Genomic DNA, 19,138 nt, shown 5'->3' with positions numbered 1-19,138 from the left:
GAAAACAATGGCACAGCCAGCACAGAGCGGTTTTACCGCTGATCATGTATGGGCACCATAAGACTGATTACTACTGCAGTTTGCCATGTGTTCTGAACATCCTGAGCTCTACAGTATATTGTAGTGATCAAAAAGTCAAGGATACAGTGTCTTTCAGGACACTCTGAAGGAAAGGAAATGAACCTGTGACTTTCTGGTTATAGCAACATGTCTCTAACATCACTGGGAACCACTGGTGCTGAAATATTGTCTGTGGTCAGTGAAGAGCCTTCTGCCGATCCTCTGTAGAGCATTACTTGACCCGGCTGTTGGGAGAAAGGACAGACGTACGCTTTAAATATCTCCCAGGCTTGACACAGCACTGCTCCAGCTGCACTCTGTAATTACCAGCAGTGCAATCAGCAGGCTCGTTAATTTCCCCTGACTGACAGCTGCTGACGGCTCAATTGCAGAAAATGCACTGGTACAACTTCATAAGTAAATGGAACTGACGTCCTGAAGCATTCTTCAGCCTCTGAGGCTGCATGAAGAAAAGTGCACATTATTATGAACACTTGAATACATACAGTTACAGACAATGTTATGTTCTGTCTAGCAACCATTAAAATGCATCTTCCTTATAAATTACTATCTTTTACATGCTCCCGTGAAACAACAAAACTCAAAAAAAAAGACAGACAAAATAGGTAATATGAATTCCTCCGCTTGGCCATTAGGAACAGCAGATGCACAGCTACAAACCCCTGCAAAGCCCTCATCTTATGTAACATGTTTAGGGTGCGATGAGTGGTGGTTCTGCTGCGAGTGGCACAGTAGAACACGGAAGAGCTTTCTGGGTTTGCAGAAGTATTGATTTAAGCGTAAAGCAATGTGAAGCGATCCAGAATAGACAATCCACCGGCAAAGTAATTGGGGTGGGTGAGCCAGCAGAATTGGCCCAGATAAATAGGCCACTTAATAGGTTGTTTATGGCAGCGATTTGACATGATGCATGAGAGAACAGGCAGCAAAGGAGTCCAGCTCAAGCTGTGGTGTGGCATAGGTGTAACTGTTAAAATAGAGAATAAGAGGAAACAGCCAAGTGCAATAATTTATTTATGAATATACAATATATGGTTCATATTTTTGGCAGTAACAGGCTGTATCTAGTGTGGGCGCAACTTTAAAATGTATTAGAATCATAATGAATGCCACAGTATTTATTCACATGGAGGTTATTTCTCTATTCCACTTTGTGATAATAGTTCCCTCGTACTGCTGAGCCACCTTGGTTATGAATTTCTTTTCTCCTCCTTCACTTTCACCTGATGTGCTTTTCTGAGGCCTTTCACTGCAGCTATTTTGTGTCCCTCCTTGCACACAGTTGAAAACCAAGATGAAAAGGATGCAGCCTATGGCAGCAAACAAACAAGAAAGTGTATAAGGTCTGCACACAGCAATGAGGAGGGCATGGCATCAACACAGTTAGAACTAAGGATATAATTCCCACTGGAGCCTCTCTTACTGGATTAGAAATGCATGCACTCACGTACTTTGAGACACTTTGTTATACTATGATGTTATTTTTATGATGTGTCTTATCACATAAACAATCGCCAACATAGGGCCAGGTTAGAGCTGGGCGATATCTCAAATTAATTTGATTAATTCCAATTTCTGTTGTTGCACAATATGTAAAATGTATAAACCGTGAAAATCAAGTTATTACAATATACACAAAAGAATATTTTTAGTCAAAAAGTCACATAGATGGTAGCTAGTTACATTCGTAATTTTGAGTCACGACAGTCCCGTTAATTATGAAATAATGGTTACACTACATGTGCACCTGCTGCGGCTTACAGTTCTATCGTGACTTGCAGTGAATTTAACAGTCACATCTACAAGAAGGACAGACTGAAAATGACTCATCATCTGTGGTTACGAGAGTTGAAGCACTGGAAGTCGACTGAACAGTTCGCAGATTCTACATTGTACAGTTTTTCCCCAACTGTCCGGTAGCTAATGCTAGCTAGCAGCAGTCTAAAGAAACACAAACAACATCAGGTCAATTACTGAGTGGGCCTGTCTGCTGTGTCTGTGCTGAAAGGGATTATTAAACTGGATACCCATGATATACTTAGTTGATGCATTTGGTACTGACAGTAAATAGCTGTGTGGAATAACCTATATTTTATGCGTAATGATGACAGTCATGCAAGTGGAGCAGATATTTTACTATTGTTGCTCATCTGTCCCCAAAATATGATGTTTCAATTCTGAATCAACAAAAATTGATCAAAATCGTGAATCGGCCCCAAGCATAAAAAAAACCCCTAAGATTATAGTTTTTGGCCATATCGCCCAGCCCTAGGCCAGGTATTTGAATATGTTCATTAACTTTGTCTTAAACAGATGCATATTGTATTGGTGAAGTGACTTTTATATAAGGTGTATTATATATAAGGCATCATTCATCTTTCCAACAAATATAAAGCCACAATATAGCCACAATATGCCAACAAAATAACAAGAAAATATGCTGAGAAAGTTTAATCATTTTCTTTTTCTCTTACCTAAGCTGTCAAAGGGCAACAGATAACACATTTATCAACAGCAATGAACTTAAAATGGGTGAGAGAAGAGCATCCACTGAGGAGGTACTGTAGATATGTGTCTCCGTTCACTGCTTTGCTACATCCATGCATTTAACATTGCAAATCAAACACACAGAAAAATACCAGAATAACTGATGAGATCTGACCCTAACTTCTAGAATGATCATGGTTAAAGATTTGTCATGTATTAAAAAACACAACATGAATTCCAGTCTTCTTGCTCATGAATTTTTTTCATTGATTTATTTTGTAATGCTAAATGTGTTTTACAGTTGCCAAAAGAATCAGATGACAAGCAGCATTAATGTGACCTTTATCAACGTCTTTCTGTTCTAGTAGGAAGTGGTTTCCTCTTACCTGCCCACACCTGCCGTCTCCTGAAATTTTCATGGACTGTTTACCAAGACAAGTAAACTTGCTAATTAGAGCAGAGGTGGAACAGCAATATCAAGTTAAAAGGTTACATCACACCATGCAAAATGCTGTACTTATAATACTGACATGCTTCATGCAATTTGGTGAAGCTGTGTACTGTAAAAGGCAACATAACTCAGGGAGCAAGGGAGCATTGTTTTTTATATTTATATATATATATATGGTATTATTAATATTAATTTTTTTTTGGGGGGGGGGGGGGGTGTATGTGCTTTGACAAACATTTCCATGGAAATGAACACTGCAGATGATGAACCAACCACATGATTGCGTTCATCATTGCGAGCTACAGAGGTGACATTTACACCATGACAGGAAATGTGATGAGCTATCAATCTCCCATGTATGCATATACTGTATATGTGCACACTTACACACACACACACACACAGGCTATGAATAACTGTGATATACTCAGCCGTCATCCATATTTGATGCAGGCTACACATTAGTGTGCATCTGAAGAAACCTTGATCACCTTGAGTAAAACAGCACTGTGCCGTTTTTCATCTGTTCCGCAGGCGTCCATCTATTTTGTTTTGGAGAAACTCATCTGTAAAACAGATGCTAATGAAATGAAACCATTCGAACAGTTCTCCCAAACACTATAAATCCGTTATAGAAAAAAAATGAAAATACATTACTGGGGATTCATCACCAGATATATGAAAAATGTAAAGTGTTATCAGTTTGTAAACTAGGTTTCCTCCCATCACTAGAAAAGGAAGATGATTGTTTTTTTATGATTGGTTTTAAATGTTGTGTAATAAATCACTTTGATAAGGTTGAAAAATAGCTCAAAGATACTATCTATGCTGATGCGGAGGACTGAATCGCTACACAGTGTCCAATTAGAACTGGCACAGTCACTGTTTCTTAGTTGAGGAGTTTAATCACAGACTCGCTCATTTCCACTAAAACTGAGATTTTATTGTTGCCACATTTGAAGACGTGCAAGGAAAGATGGGTATATATGTGGTTCTGAAACAAAAATAAATGAAATATACAGAGTATGAAACAACAGTAAATAATAATATGCCTATGCACATGCTATGGAGGAAATTATCATCACAAAATTATAAGCCAAAGTGATGAAAATTAGCCTGGTGCAAGGAATAGTTCAACCAAAACTACTCCAAGCATATAACAATGCAAATGATCTATCTTTACAACTATGCACAGCATAAAGAGGAATTGTGATATATAATAATTATGAGCTCTAATGGTAGATTTAACAAGAGTCTGATATTTAACTTAACTAATTACTACACACCAAGCCTTAATTGGTAACACCTACGTGTCATACAACTCCATGTTTCATCATTTGTCACGGTAGTTAAGTACAATTATGTCAATTAACAGAAAATATATTCTAATGTGAATGGTCCACTTCTACGTAGCATTGAATGTAAAAATGCCATTGAAACTGTATTTAACAAAAAATACGATTCAAAAGCAATTAAAATCTTACAGCATCTTATTACTGGTCGTTGCATGATATGGAGTAGTGGTGATTTTCCCTGCTACCATCACACAGTTCCTATATTTTCTAATTTACACAACTATACCACTCAAACTCTTGAAAGTGAACTAAGATGGGGTGCATGAACAAATTGTGCCCACCAAGATCGCATCTAGAACCAGCAAAACCTCAAGAAAACGTGAACAATCTGATGCACCACCAGTTAGCACTGATAACACCTTGGCTAACATGCTAGTGGAGTTGTGGGCAGATGTGCTGACTGGCCAGACATACTAGCCGTCAGATTTTAACAAAAACTTGCGGCAATCAATTCAAAACTGGACAGAATACAGACCACTGTGACCACAATGAGCAGTGCATCTCTGACCCAGAATCTGCAATGAACCAACTGCAGACCTTGGAGTCAATGCTAACCACTTTAGCCAAAGACAATGCCAAGTGAAGACTAAACTTACTGACCTTGATGGAAGAAGTAGACAGTGTAACCTTGTCTTATAGGCGCACCTAAAGAAGTCGAGGGTGTCTTCTTTTTTTTTCTTCTCTCTTTCTTTCTGTCTTTACTCTTCCCCCAGTCTCCTAGTCCTCTACTCTTCCTTCATCCCTCTTTCATTTTCCTTGTTTTTCTTTCTCCACTACTCAGATCTTGGTTTATATCATACAAGTAACACAGAGACAAATGTATGCTGAATAAGAACATGTCATGTGTAAATAACAACATTCGATTCATATCTTGGAATGTCAAGGGGGCAAACCAAGATACCAAGATGAATAAGATTATGTCTCACCTCCAAGACCTAAAAGGAGACAAACTTTTTCTGCAGGAGACACATCTCTGTAATAAGGAGACCTTGCACATGGAAATGGGCTGGTTTAGCCATTTATATCATTCAAAGTTCAATGCTAGAGCCAGAGGCACTGCAATTTTAATTTGCAATAGTATCTCATTCAAACTAGAAAATATTACAACTGACCTCAACGGATGGTCACATCAGGCAAACTATGCAAAACCATGGTTGTTTTGGCAAGCATCTATGCACCTAACTGGGATGACAAGCAATTTATCTCTAGGCTTTTTGTTTCTATTCCAAATGTTGAGACTCACCACATTATTATTGGTGGGGATTTTAATTTTGTACAAGATGTTGATTTAGACAGATCCTCTACCAGACCATATTCCCTAACCAACTCAGGCAAGTCATTAAACGCCATTGGAGGGGAGCTGGGCTTGTCTGATCCATGGAGGTATGAATTCCTCTACAAAAAATCTATCTTGTTTTTTTCACATGTACATATATATTCTTGTATAGACTTTTTTCTCTTAGATAACAGATTACTTTCTTAAGTACATTCATGTGATTACCACAGTATAGTAATCTCTGATCACGCTCCTACCTCTTTAGATATAAACTTTCCTAGTCACAAGAGGAGCCTTATGGGAAACTCTCAAAGCATATCTAAGAGGCCATATAATATCACACAACCCATTTAAGAAAAAAAGATTAGTTCCAACAGTTAGAACTGTCACAGAAGCTTAAGGAGATTGATAGTATAGTAGCTTTGCCAATTGCCCAGACCCATCACTCTACAAAACAAGTCTACAGCTCCAACCAGAGTTCGACCTTTTAACTACGAAACAGAACTACAGTTGTTTAAGTCAAGACAACGTGTTTTTGAATCAGGAGACAAGGCAGGCAAGCTTCTGGCTCAGCAAGCCAGAGCCACAGCTGCATCCAGGCTTATTATTTCTTTTAAATCCCCATCAGGTGTTGTTCTTACTGATCCGAAAATCATTAATGAAACATTTGCCAAATTTTACTCTGATTTATATACTTCTAAATGCACTTAAGCCAGCATAGATAATATCTTAGATACAATTGAGTTCCCTAGAACTGACAGTAACCTCATGGAAGATCTGTGCAGGCCAATGTCAACGAATGAGATTGAAGGGGCAGTGTACAGTTTTTAACATAAAAGATGCAGTGCACCGGAGTTAGCTCAAAGCTAATTTACATATGCAGTCCCCCAAAATCAAAACATACAACAGCACAAAAACAAACAGTACAAAGCAAAAAACACACAAAACACACCAAACAAAAGACAAAAAACAAAGCTACACACAACAGCACATCACATACACTAACAATGTAAATTAGAAATTAATAATGTAAACTTGTCAAATTAAAAGCAGGACTACCTGAGCTAATGAGAAGACCATAGATGAAATTTAGACTCATTGGTCACAGAGCTGATTGGTCTTAAGTAGATTTTTTAATTTGGCCTTGAATGTATTGATTGAACTGCAGTTCTTCACATCATCAGATAGGACATTCCACTGAGTTGTGGCTTTCACGGAGAAAGCTGACTGTCCAAATGCAGTGCGATGAAATGGTATGGTACAATCTTGTACAGAGGAGGATCTAATAGAACTTACTGAGCAAGTGTACACCAAGTCACATAGCGGAGGAGGGGCCAGACCATTTAAAATTTTATAAACTAGGCTCAGTAAGTTGTATTTCCCCAGTACCCTACAGTGATGGAAATGCATTGGCTATTGGTTCAGAGTTTTTAGAGTTTATTTGTATAAGGACTCAAGAGGTTTTGTGGCTGTTTCTCCAATCTGCCCCTAACATGTGATGCAATAAGACATATGGGAAAGACTCATAGCATGTATAAATATCTTGGCTGCGTCCAAAGAGACAGTTTCTAATATGTCTAAAATTTGCTAAGTTGTACTGTATGTTTTTAACCGTTTTCTTTAACATGTTTCTTAAAGTTCAAATTTGGATCCAGTGTCACACCAAGATATTAAATCACCTGGTCTGGATGGATACACTGTAGAATTCTACAAGGAGGTAGGTTGGAGGCTATTATGCTATCTTCAAGGTTAAACAAGGACAAACAATTTATATAAATGAAATAGCCTTGCAACACATCACAATATGATTTGGATAATTAAATCTGGTTAAACAATGTTAAACCTGAGAGTTGCAATTCTCAATACTCAAAAGACCATCTTCAAAGACTCACAATTGCAACAAAGTACAAACAAGTTGGATGAATGAAATATCTTCTCAATAACTATCTAATTGCAATCCCACCTACATGTAGTTGTAATATTATACAGGAATGAATAATCATAACTTCAAAAGCAGATCATTTTAACTTACACTATCTCAAATCAATCTATTTTAATGCACAACTCAGAAGGTGACTTTTGCTCAAGACTTAAAAGGGCCATTTTAGATTGTGGGGACTGTATGATGATATGTTTATTTTTAAAAAGACAAGAAATGAGGTAGCAAAACCATAACTTTGCTCCCCCTAAGTGAATAATGGGGATGCATTTGCTCCACTTGCTCTATTGCTTGGGCACCTATGATCATTTCATTAAACCAGACAGGTTTCATGTTTGGGAGGCAATCCTTCCACAACACCAGAAGACTTTTAAATTTACTTAACATGCCCAGCTTCAGCACTCCAGAAGTGGTAGTGTCATTGGATGCTGAGAAAGCCCTTGATAGAGTGGAGCAGAAATATCTTTTTGAAGTAATGGAAAGATTTGGCCAAGGTCCTGATTTCATCTCATGGATTAAGTTGTTATACTCATCACCAGTAGTGTCAGTGCAAACAGACGATATAATCTCACCTCCTTTTCAGCTTCAACATGGCACAAGGCAGGGGTGCCTGTTGTCCCCCTTATTGTTTCCAGTTGCAATTGAGCAGCTAGAAATTTTGCTGCATTTCAAGGAGAAATTTGAGGGTATTACTTGACTGGGAACAGTACACAAATTGTCATTGTATGCTGACGATCTACTTCTATATGTATCAAACCCTTCTACATCCCTCCCAGTAGTTTTAAACATTTTAAAACAATTCAGCCAGCCATCAGGAAATAAACATTGGAAAGAGCAAACTGCATGCAGTTAACAATCTAGCAGAGGAATTGCCATGTGACACAGCACTCACCTTTCAAATGGGTGGACAGAGGTTTTATATATTTGAGTATTTTTTATTGAACATCCTTAGCAGACATCTTCAACAGCAATTTCGTCCCTTTGCTTAAAAAGTAGAGGAGGATTTTGACAGATCAATAAAACAACCAATCAGAACTATAGAATATAGAACAGTCCTACCTTCTCATTAAGTGGCCTTTTTTCACAAAGGTAGCAGTCATTGTTTTGGGACATTTTATTTTCGAAATGTTAAGCTGAAGGCAGACATCCTGCCCTCCATCCCTCTGCTACAACCTGCTGGAACTAATTCTGCTTCTACTCATTTCCATGAAAAACTCTGTGCGGAAAATCACAGGAAGAGACAACCACTAACTTTTTTGAAGCTGCGCAGTAATATGATGATGCTTTAAGCCTTATTTGATTGCATGTTACTAATATGGCGCATTAAATGAGTAATGTGCTGAAAAGCTAAAAAACTAACCAGGGAGTTTGACAGTAAAATTGCAAGAATGGCATTTGCCATATTAACCAGAAGATATTAAACATCAATGTTGTGTTAGTACTGCCTTCAAGTGACCAAAACAGCTGCTGAACAGTGACCTTATAAAGGCAAATATATATATTTAATTCACATTATCATAAACAACATAGTTTCTGAATGCGGCTCTCGAATGTTAAAGAAGCAACAACTGTGTACCACGTGTGTACCATGTGACAATAATGTTACTCTGACGACTAAATATTCACTGTAATGAATTATCTCAAGCAAATTTCAAGTCTCTGCAAAAACAAAGCAACAATACGAGGATGAATTGATTACCCTTTAAAGCATTATACAACTGTCAGCATAACACTGAGATGTGTGATTGCAAGCATATCCACCCTCAGACTCCCTCTCAGCTTCCAATATGAATGGATAATTACACTGCGTCATTCGTCTTTTTGCAGGTTTGTGATGTGTTTCAGCTCATCCCACGTTCCTAACAGTATGTGAGTCAGTGTGGTCCAACACTTTGTTATGCAGATCTGAGCTGCCCTTTCTTTCTTTTTCTGGTGTTGATTCAGACCCTCTTAAGTATTTTAACATCTAGAACAGTGCCACAAAAGACATAGGAAAATCCATTTGTCATGTCCCTCACAGTACAATTCATTATGGATGGTGCTCTGAACCACTACAAAAGCAGCAATTGCTTTAAGGGGTCAGTTTTTCAGTGTTTTCTGAGAAACCAATTTCGGAACATAATTAATCTTCAGGGAGAGATGTTTTGTGCTGTTTGGTAAAAGTGGAACTGTGTCTTCACCGTTGTGGAAAGTAATTGTGAATGGATGATGCTTACAAAAGCAAGGACTTTGAAAACTGGCCTTTTCGGCTCATCTTACCTTCAAAAACATTTGAGTACAGATAACCTTAACAACGTGTCCTTGGACAAAATAAATAAGATATGAAACATAACTGAGGCAACATGGAATTATTTCAACTGGGGTTTTGTAAATATTGACTAAAACATTGTTGAAAACAGTCTTGATTCAACTTTAGAGAAATATGAATGCTAAAAATCTATAAAAACTCAAATACACAAGTAATTATGATATATATATGGGCTGTGAATAACTAAACCAACTAACACACACAGCATGGAGACGAGGAGTTCATAAGAGCATCTGTGTATCAGTTCACTTTTTTTGTGAGACAAACATCCACACATACATTATTCAAACACACAAACAAGATTCTGCATCTTGCTACTAACTTGAAAGACGCATTGAGATGGACGTTTTTATAGAGCGTCTTCTTTGCCAGGTAAGCAACTGATTCCTGGCAGCCAGTGGCACTTTTACTCGACTGAGGGGAAGAAACGTCTCTTAAAGTCAGAAGGGAACAGGAAGGGATAAATAAAAGGTTGAGTAACTGGAAATACACACACATAAATGTAAAGTTGTAGTGGAATTACAATAAATAAATAAACAATATACATATTTATATATACAATATATATATTATCTATATATAAAAGTATATCCTTGGTGTGTGTTTTGACTTGTGTACTTTGGTCAAAATTGTAATTACAAATGAGAAAAAAATTACTTTTTGGTATGGACTTGCTGTAATTTAATGGGTACAAACTGTGCAATATCTGTGTGAGTGGCTGAATAGTTAGCTATATTATTTCAGTTGTAACAGACACACAAAAACATATTGTATCAATGTTCATAAGCTATACTGGGCTTTGACCTGCTATCGTCACTAGCGCACCACAGAAGTTACCATAGGAAATGCGGAGTCAAAGGCGTGAAGCTTTGACACAGTTTCCACAAAAAAAGGTTTTGGCCTCAATAATTGCTGTGTCATTAGTTTATTAGCAATTCAAATTTGAGCTCAATTTTACAGCGATAAAGTCTTTTGAAAATACACTGTTTCACACCAGTGCATATACAGACATAACCAGTGTACAAATTTAGGGACGGGCCTTCAGGTGCTGAGCAGCATATTACGATGCAGAACACATAAGTAGGAAAGATTAATGTCACTGTCCTGCCCTGTTAGACAAACCCTCTCATTTCTGGATATTCTCTCATCCTCCCACTGATCAATTACCAACGCCGCTGAGATCCAGGGTAAGTGCTGCTGCTGCTGTTGCTGCTGTTGCTGCTGTGTGTGTGTGTGTGTGTGTGTGTGCCTGTGAATGTGTTTTGGTCCAGAAGTCATGACAATTTACTATAAAACCACAAAATTAATCTGGAGGGCATTTCCAGTGAGAGTAAAAAACATATTTCACGTTGGATTTCATGCTGTTATTAAGATTTAGAACTTGCCTTTGCTTAGGGAATGAATGTAACTCACAAGAAGGTACAAACAGATAGTAACAGAATCAGCTGTTTAATGTTTTATGTTGAGAATAAGAAGCTTCTTGAGGGGCTTGTAATAGCCATGTGGTGCTTGAATGCAGCCGCAGAGATCAGACGAGACTAACAAAACTTGTGTGTGTGTGTGTGTGTGTGTGTGTGTGTGTGTGTATAGGCAATGTGAGACAAATTGCCAAACAGACAGCAGGCGCAAGAGAGAGAGAGTGTATGATGAGAAAGCGAGAAGAGTGAGCAGCGGGAATGTGTGCCTATTCATCTCCTCGCTCGGAGCAGGTAGGTACAGAGGTATGGCAGCCTTACAAGGTCAATATTTTACTTTGGCTTGTGTGCTCTAATTAAATTACAGGCAAAGTGCCCCAGGAGAGCACAGAGATAGATATAGACCCCTGCAACCCCCCCCCCCAAAAAAAAACTGCTCTGCAAGCCAAACAATTTGTAGCATGAGCTGAAATGTTGGCGTGATTAGTCATCACAGCACAGCCGATATGAAGTGATCTTAACATGTTTCAGGAGATGAGGAGTGCACCGCAGCAAAGCAGAGCAGGTTGGAATAGGAGATAAGAGTTCTTTCAGTGTGAGATTCTCTTGCTGTCCAAATTGAAATAGTAAAATGGCCCGTGAGAGTTTAAAAACTTTAAGCTTCTGTTACGTGGAAAATTCTTTTTTCATGGCATTTTTTTCTGGTCTAAATAACAAAAGTCATCAGCACTCAAAAATAAGTGTATGTCATTTTTTGATGATGCACAACAGCAAAAAACAAAACAAAAACAAAAAACGGACGTGTTTCAGCCCTAGGCTCTCCTCAGCATTACTCATTTTTTTCTGGCCTGACCTTCACCAACAAGTGTCACATGCTACATCATACAGTAATAGCCTATGCATGTCAACGCGTGTTTGTCCTCAGAGGGAATATCAAGCTTCAGACAAGAGCTGTTGACGAGCCTGACTGACTGATGTAAAATAGTCTCATTTGTTTATAGCATTGGCCTAGGGGGTGAGGACATGAAGCACTGACAGCCTGTCAGCCTAATCATCACTAATAAGAGGAGCAATGTCACAAATCCACTCACTGTAGAATAATTACCATTTGGAGCCCATGATCAGTTTGTATTTATATCTGATGAGCTGAAAAACAAAACAAAAAACGGTAGAATTATGCAAGTTTACTTCCTCGAGCTACATATCAGCTGAAAGTGAAAGTTGGTCTACTTCAATTGAAAAAAAAAAAAAACGTCCAGAAGGCATGGGTTAGAATAAAGCAGCGTTGCAATTGGCTGAGCACACCAGGAAGTCCAGCCGCTCAGCTGCTGTCATCTGACTGTGGCGCAGGCGCTCCTGCTTCCCGAAAGTCAACAGCAACAGCGGAAAAGCTCAACATGGCACCCGTACTCGAACTTCCACACGCTGCAGCGATCATCGGGCTGATATTGTTCTCTATGATCCAACCTGCGGAGGCTTACGACGCGGGCGACGCTTTAGCCCTGCTGCTGGGCACCGTCCTCACGGTGGTGGGTTTCTGCGCCTGCCTGGGCTGGTACGCACGGAAGCGGAACGGACAGCTGTGAGAGAGGATCTCCTTGTTGTGCGCCTGTCCCGTCCTGTTACCATCCACCGCATTGGTACCTTCATGTGTGATCTACTATATGGACCTTCTGGCACAAGGTTTGTGTCGAAGCGACTGATAAGAAACGTGCCTTATTGGATTTAATGCGTCAGGCGCAACGGGAACCACGTGGACTCTGATGGAGATGAGGAAGGGAAAATCCAGGAAGTCCGAAAACAGGAACTGTTAATTGTTGCACTGCTGAGATTAAGGACCAAACACTGTTGCTTTCTGTATGGAAAGACTGCTGCAGTTACTGTATATTGTCCTAAGGATGCTTGCATCGTATATTGCGCATAGCTATCTTCTGTGCTTGATCACTGTGATTTCCTCACTGATGTGTTTATGTCTGCAATGTGCAACACAGCAATGCCATTGTTTGAAGCACAATATCACAAGTGTGGTTAAATCAAAAGAGTATAACTACTGTTTCAATATCTGCAATTAAGACATGTTACAATATGGCTTTGTGATTAATAAATTGCTTTATCTGATGCTCTTCAAAAAACTCATGGTCGTGATGTTTAAATGAGTGTGTAATGTCATCTCCTCACTCTTTGTACATTTAGAGAATGTGGAAAGAGTGCTTTCATGCTCATTGATGGAACAGATCACAGAGTGCAAATGCATTGAAGAGATCCTCAGTGTCTTCCTGCTTTGGGTAATACCATCGTTTACATGCAGTCTCAGTCTGACAATGGGTTAGGAAAGTTGACTGTCCACTTATAAACAGATGTATTGGACATGCATGTTCTAAACATAGGGAAAGTTCATAGATGGAGATAACAACTGCAACAGTGTTCATTATTACGCTTTTAGCTAAATGAACACAACTAACATTTGCTCTGCAGTTGTTGTTAGTCAGCACTGAATAACATTATCCATCACATCTTCTGTAAATAATATCAGGTTTTAATTTTGAACTCCAATTTTACCAAATTAACTTTCTAACGAAATCCTTTTTTTTTCAAAGTTTAAATAATAAGTGTTCAACTTAATTGCCTCTTATAACTGATGATTAAAAATGAACAGCTATTTAACCAGGGGATAATGATATATCATAATATTTACAAGGTCTGTGCCAAAATGAGTGATTGTGCATTTGAGAATATTGGAACATGCACAAACTCACTAAGGACTTTGTTTTAATTGAGCCTTGTTTGGAGGAGTAGTGTCGCTTCTCTCTAGAAAAAGTAATCCTTGAGTATCCTTTACTCATAATGAAGTACCAATCTACAGTATGACTGTTTACATGTATTATCATTGAGTAAGTGTCATAACATATGTCTGTGATATTTTCTAAGCCGTAATTGAAAACAAACCGCCTGCACATGTTGACTCTCAGTAGCAGATTTCTTTCATCCTACAAAATAGAAATCTGCACATGTGCAAATTATATCAGTTGCATGTGGTGACACATTTCCTAGATGCATGATCATAGTTAATTTATGTTTCATATGGCCCACATATAAATATTTTTATGTACGTGTGCAGCGTGCATATGCGGCCAAATCATTGTTCACTTGTTACACTGCTTGTGACATCACAGCTCTCCATACATGGTTCAGAAATCAAATCTTATGAATTTATCATGCTGCCCGGGCAGAATGAACAACAGTGCGCAAAGTGCTTGTCAATTATGCATGTACAGTACAGGGAAGTCATTCTACCTTGAGGTGAACTAGGCTGCCTGATTTAACCCTTCACTTTGTACATAATGGTCGACATTTCTGTGGAGTGAAACATGTATGAGCACAATGAGAGGCGGACAGAGAGCTATACTGTAGACAAGCAGGATCATGCTCGAATGTTGAGCCTACTATTTGCAAAGAAAATGTCCAAAAGGGGATAAAATAATCTAATAAAAAAAATGGATGATGAGCATTTAGTGTTTGGTATAATTTAAATGTTATTTGATTGAAATATATGATTTGCAAAATAATTTTCACCTGGAAGTTGGTCTGAAACACTCAGGATGACAGCCTAAATATGTCTTTTTTTATCTCGACTCTAGGTGTAAAGCTGACATTAAAATAGTAATCCATTACACCACACGTTACCAGAGGATATAGTGAGTACTGATGTGTAACGCGTTACCGGCCAGCAGCGGCCCCGTTGAGCAGATGTTACCGTGAGAGAGACGGAGCTGCTGCTGCTGCTGCTGCTGCTGCTGCTGCAACAAGAGACAAGACGCGTCTTGGATCACAAATAGGGATGCAGAGCGCATGCGCACTGAGCTCCGTTTACTGTAGGATATTCACCGTGGAGGAAAAAAAGGGGGCAGGCAACAAATCAGGCTTTTTAAAACAGCCAAACCCGACTCGTGCAATGTAAATAACCTCCAGGAGGGAAACGAAATAGGATTATCAACAGGTAGGGATTTTTTTGATTGCTCTTGTGATCGGCTGTCTCTCTCTCTCTCTCTTTTTTTTTTTTTTTTTTTTTTTTTTTTTTTTTTTGGCCTTGTCTTGTGTGGTGGCTGCGATTCTGGGCAATTCATAGCGGGGACTTGGAAATTATTCTAGTCTAATGGACGTGCGGATCCGCTACACTGTTGTGCTTTATCCAGACGTTCGCCGACTGGGATGCAACAACGCTGATTTGATCCTGCTGTGTGTGTGATTATTTTATTTTTTTTATTTTTTTTTTTGACTGAAATCTATCGGATTCACGCGCGTATAACACTCGACTGACAATCGGAGGACGCATAAAAAACGCGTAAGTAGGCACAAACGCCAATATTAATGAAATCAGATATTACCATAGGCTATGCGTAATTATCTAAACAATGAAGCATAGCGATCCAATAGAATATCCCATAATATTGTTGCCAGCAGGCTTGTTATTGTCACTTCTAACCATCGTTTCCTATCCATCCCGACTGGCAATCACACCCGCGCATTAACAAGCAAATTATGTCGAAATGCGGCTTTATTGTCAGTATTAGACAGTATATTTCCCCTAACTCTTTGTAATTACTAGTATAAAAGATGATCTGGAAAATGGAGGCTGGCTCAATAAACGCCCTAATGAGAACACTGCTTAGCTATTAACGTAAGACCCCTAATCCAGTTAACCTTTAATCAGACAAAAAAAAAAAAGACATGGATGCTTTATTATGTATGCACCCTCCGTCGATTTTCCACAATGCATAAAGGCAGGGCGAGTTTATTCGAGGCACCCACTGCTTTAGAAAGCCTTCCTCTGTTCTGCAGGGTGTAGGGTGTGATCAAGAAGAGCTTATTTTGGACTGCATTTCTCTTCACAGTGCGCTGAAAATGTCCAATAAAATCCAACCCGAGCCTTTGTATGTGTGTGTGTGTGTGTGTGTGTGTGTGTTTGTGTGTGCGTGTGCGTGTAACCCGCTTCTTTCCGACAGAACAGGGGTACAAAAAAAAATTGCGTCGTTTGTGTTAATGAGGGCTCGACTGTTGTTTTTATGTTGTTTTTTTTTTTTTTTTTTGCCTTCATGGTGCTTTTGTTCACGAAATTCCGAAGCCTCATGAAAGAAAAATTGCATTGCAGCTTTATGCTTTAGTCTAATCAAGCTCCATATCGCTGTCTGTCTGTGTTCCTGTCTGTAGACAAAGTGTTCAAGCGCAGCTCTGCACTGTGCCACTTAACATGTTCAAAATGTCAAACAAATAAATAAATAAATGACAGACAGGCAGAGGAAAATTATTGCTTATCACATTCTAGATTGTGCAAGTGCGGTTGAAAACAATGCAGCTGTTGTTTGGGACTGAATGCTGATGGGTGGATGATATTTTTCAGGGATTTTTTTTTTCTTTTAGGTGTGATGAGACAAAGGAACAAAGGATGCCTTAGAGGAGAGGTTGCCTATATGCCTGGAAACCTCTTCAAAGCGCACCGCCAAATGGATCTAACGCCTCCCCCTGCCACCTCTAGATCATGATACTCGGCTGAAGCTATTCCGCTATCTTTATGATCCCTCCTCCATCTATGGCGAACTATAGCCATGCAGGGGACCACACCATCTTGCAGAATGTCTCTCCTCTCGCCACGTTCCTCAAACTGACCTCTCTGGGTTTCATCATTGGAGTCGGTGTGGTTGGAAACCTCCTGATCTCCATCCTGCTGGTCAAAGACAAGAGCCTGCACCGAGCACCCTACTATTTCCTGCTGGACCTGTGCGCCTCCGATATCCTTCGCTCTGCCATCTGTTTCCCCTTTGTCTTCACCTCGGTCAAGAATGGATCTGCCTGGACCTATGGCACGCTGACCTGCAAAGTGATCGCCTTCCTGGGTGTGCTCTCCTGTTTCCACACGGCGTTCATGCTATTCTGCGTGAGCGTCACCCGCTACCTGGCCATTGCACATCACCGTTTCTACACCAAGAGGCTGACCTTCTGGACCTGTCTGGCTGTCATCTGCATGGTGTGGACGTTGTCAGTGGCTATGGCGTTCCCGCCAGTGCTAGACGTAGGGACATACTCTTTTATCCGGGAGGAGGACCAGTGCACATTCCAGCACCGCTCCTTTAGGGCGAATGATTCACTGGGCTTCATGCTCCTGCTGGCGCTCATTCTCCTGGCCACACAGCTGGTTTACCTCAAGCTCATCTTCTTCGTCCATGACCGTCGAAAGATGAAGCCTGTCCAGTTCGTGCCTGCTGTCAGCCAGAACTGGACCTTCCACGGGCCAGGCGCCAGCGGGCAGGCGGCGGCCAACTGGCTGGCTGGATTTGGTAGAGGCCCCACCCCGCCTACTTTGCTGGGCATCCGGCAGAACAGCAACGCAGCGGGCCGCAGGCGTCTACTGGTATTGGATGAATTCAAAACAGAGAAGAGGATTAGTAGGATGTTCTACATCATGACGTTTTTCTTCCTGGCACTGTGGGGGCCCTATCTGGTAGCCTGCTACTGGCGGGTGTTTGCAAGGGGCCCTGTAGTCCCTGGGGGCTACCTGACGGCAGCTGTGTGGATGAGCTTTGCCCAGGCTGGGGTCAATCCTTTCATCTGCATCTTCTCCAACAGGGAGCTCCGGCGCTGCTTCAGCACCACACTCCTCTACTGCAGAAAATCCAGGTTACCAAGGGAACCCTACTGCGTTATATGAAGGTTTTGCTGTGGGTTTTTTTCTCATCTATGTCTCTATTTCCCTGATTGATCTTGATCTGGGCTTGTTCCCACTGTACAGCGCACTCTCTCTTTCTATCTCTCTTCTCTTCATCCTCCAGTTTTTTCTCCTGTTCCTCCTTCTCTTAACCCTTCTTTACAGAGGTAGAAGGTGGACTGCCAATCACGAGGCTCTGCCGGGGTGATTGAATATGAAACGTATCAAACATGGAGGCTGAAGGGAATGGAATACGCAGGAGGTCCGGATCCCCTCCTGTGTTTATGTTCTAGTAAACAGACATCGTGGAAGGCCATGTCAATGCGGAGAAGCAAAAAGTTGGAAAAAAAAGAAAGAAAAAGAAAAAAGAATTGACAAAACAATGAAAACAAAACCTCTTGCTTTGGATATTTTGAAGATGCGTAATTCTGTGAGGTGTGAAATACAAAAAATATGAAAAGAGAAAATGAAAAAAAAGAACATAAAACAAAGAAATGATACCTCTCAAGGAATCACTGGAAATGTTTTACATTTTAAGAGTTGCACTAAAAAGAAGATGTAAAGATGCTTTTTTTGGTCAACAGTTGCCAGTTGCATTGCAAGGACAACTTTTTTTTTTTTCGTTCCCCTCCCTCCTCCCCCCCCCCAAACTTAACAATGAATGCTTTAATTTGCAACAGACTACACAATCGCTGTAAGTAAAGCAAAACTTGGTGACTGTTGGAATACACCATCACAAGAGGATAAAATGGTTTTAATGTAAGTGATATCTTTTTCATTTACTGGGTGGGGGCTTAACGACGGGGATTTACAATGTGTGGTTTTGAAGTTGCAACTTAAAACTAGAAATTATTTCTTGTAGTTTTACGATCCATATGTCCCTAGTGTCTGGCATTGTTATTTTCTTATCACCTTTTACAAAAAAAAGAGGAAAAAAAAAGATGAAATGATGTTTGGATTTTTAAAAAAAAGTTGCTTTTAAGAACAACCTTGTGCTTAAAAAAAAAGACATTGAAGAAGTAGTTAAATGTTTCATCATATCCATGTACCTAAACACTATCATATTGTTACAGTACAGTATTGCTGATGCCACTCCGGGTGTTCTTGCCTTAATGGTTATGATATT

The 19,138-nt window shown here is 39.8% G+C and overlaps 2 protein-coding genes across 2 annotated transcripts; both read left to right on the top strand.

Annotated features, from left to right (window-relative positions):
* Nucleotides 1-12,539: 12,539 nt before the first annotated feature.
* LOC121890507 (small integral membrane protein 30-like) lies at nucleotides 12,540-13,398 on the top strand. The gene has a single exon (XM_042402821.1). It carries the CDS (start codon nucleotides 12,710-12,712, stop codon nucleotides 12,896-12,898), a length of 189 nt encoding a protein of 62 aa, XP_042258755.1. The 5' UTR covers nucleotides 12,540-12,709; the 3' UTR covers nucleotides 12,899-13,398.
* Nucleotides 13,399-15,421: 2,023 nt separating this feature from the next.
* On the top strand, nucleotides 15,422-18,078 carry gpr85 (G protein-coupled receptor 85). Its single transcript, XM_042402820.1, has 2 exons — nucleotides 15,422-15,654; nucleotides 16,731-18,078. Exon 2 carries the CDS (start codon nucleotides 16,882-16,884, stop codon nucleotides 18,013-18,015), a length of 1,134 nt encoding a protein of 377 aa, XP_042258754.1. The 5' UTR covers nucleotides 15,422-15,654; nucleotides 16,731-16,881; the 3' UTR covers nucleotides 18,016-18,078.
* The last annotated feature ends 1,060 nt before the right edge of the window (nucleotides 18,079-19,138 follow it).

Source organism: Thunnus maccoyii, chromosome 23, assembly GCF_910596095.1.
Source record: "Thunnus maccoyii chromosome 23, fThuMac1.1, whole genome shotgun sequence".
Taxonomy (NCBI): domain Eukaryota; kingdom Metazoa; phylum Chordata; class Actinopteri; order Scombriformes; family Scombridae; genus Thunnus; species Thunnus maccoyii.
The sequence above is the reverse complement of the archived record's forward strand: the minus strand, read 5'-3'. Positions and strand labels throughout refer to the sequence as shown.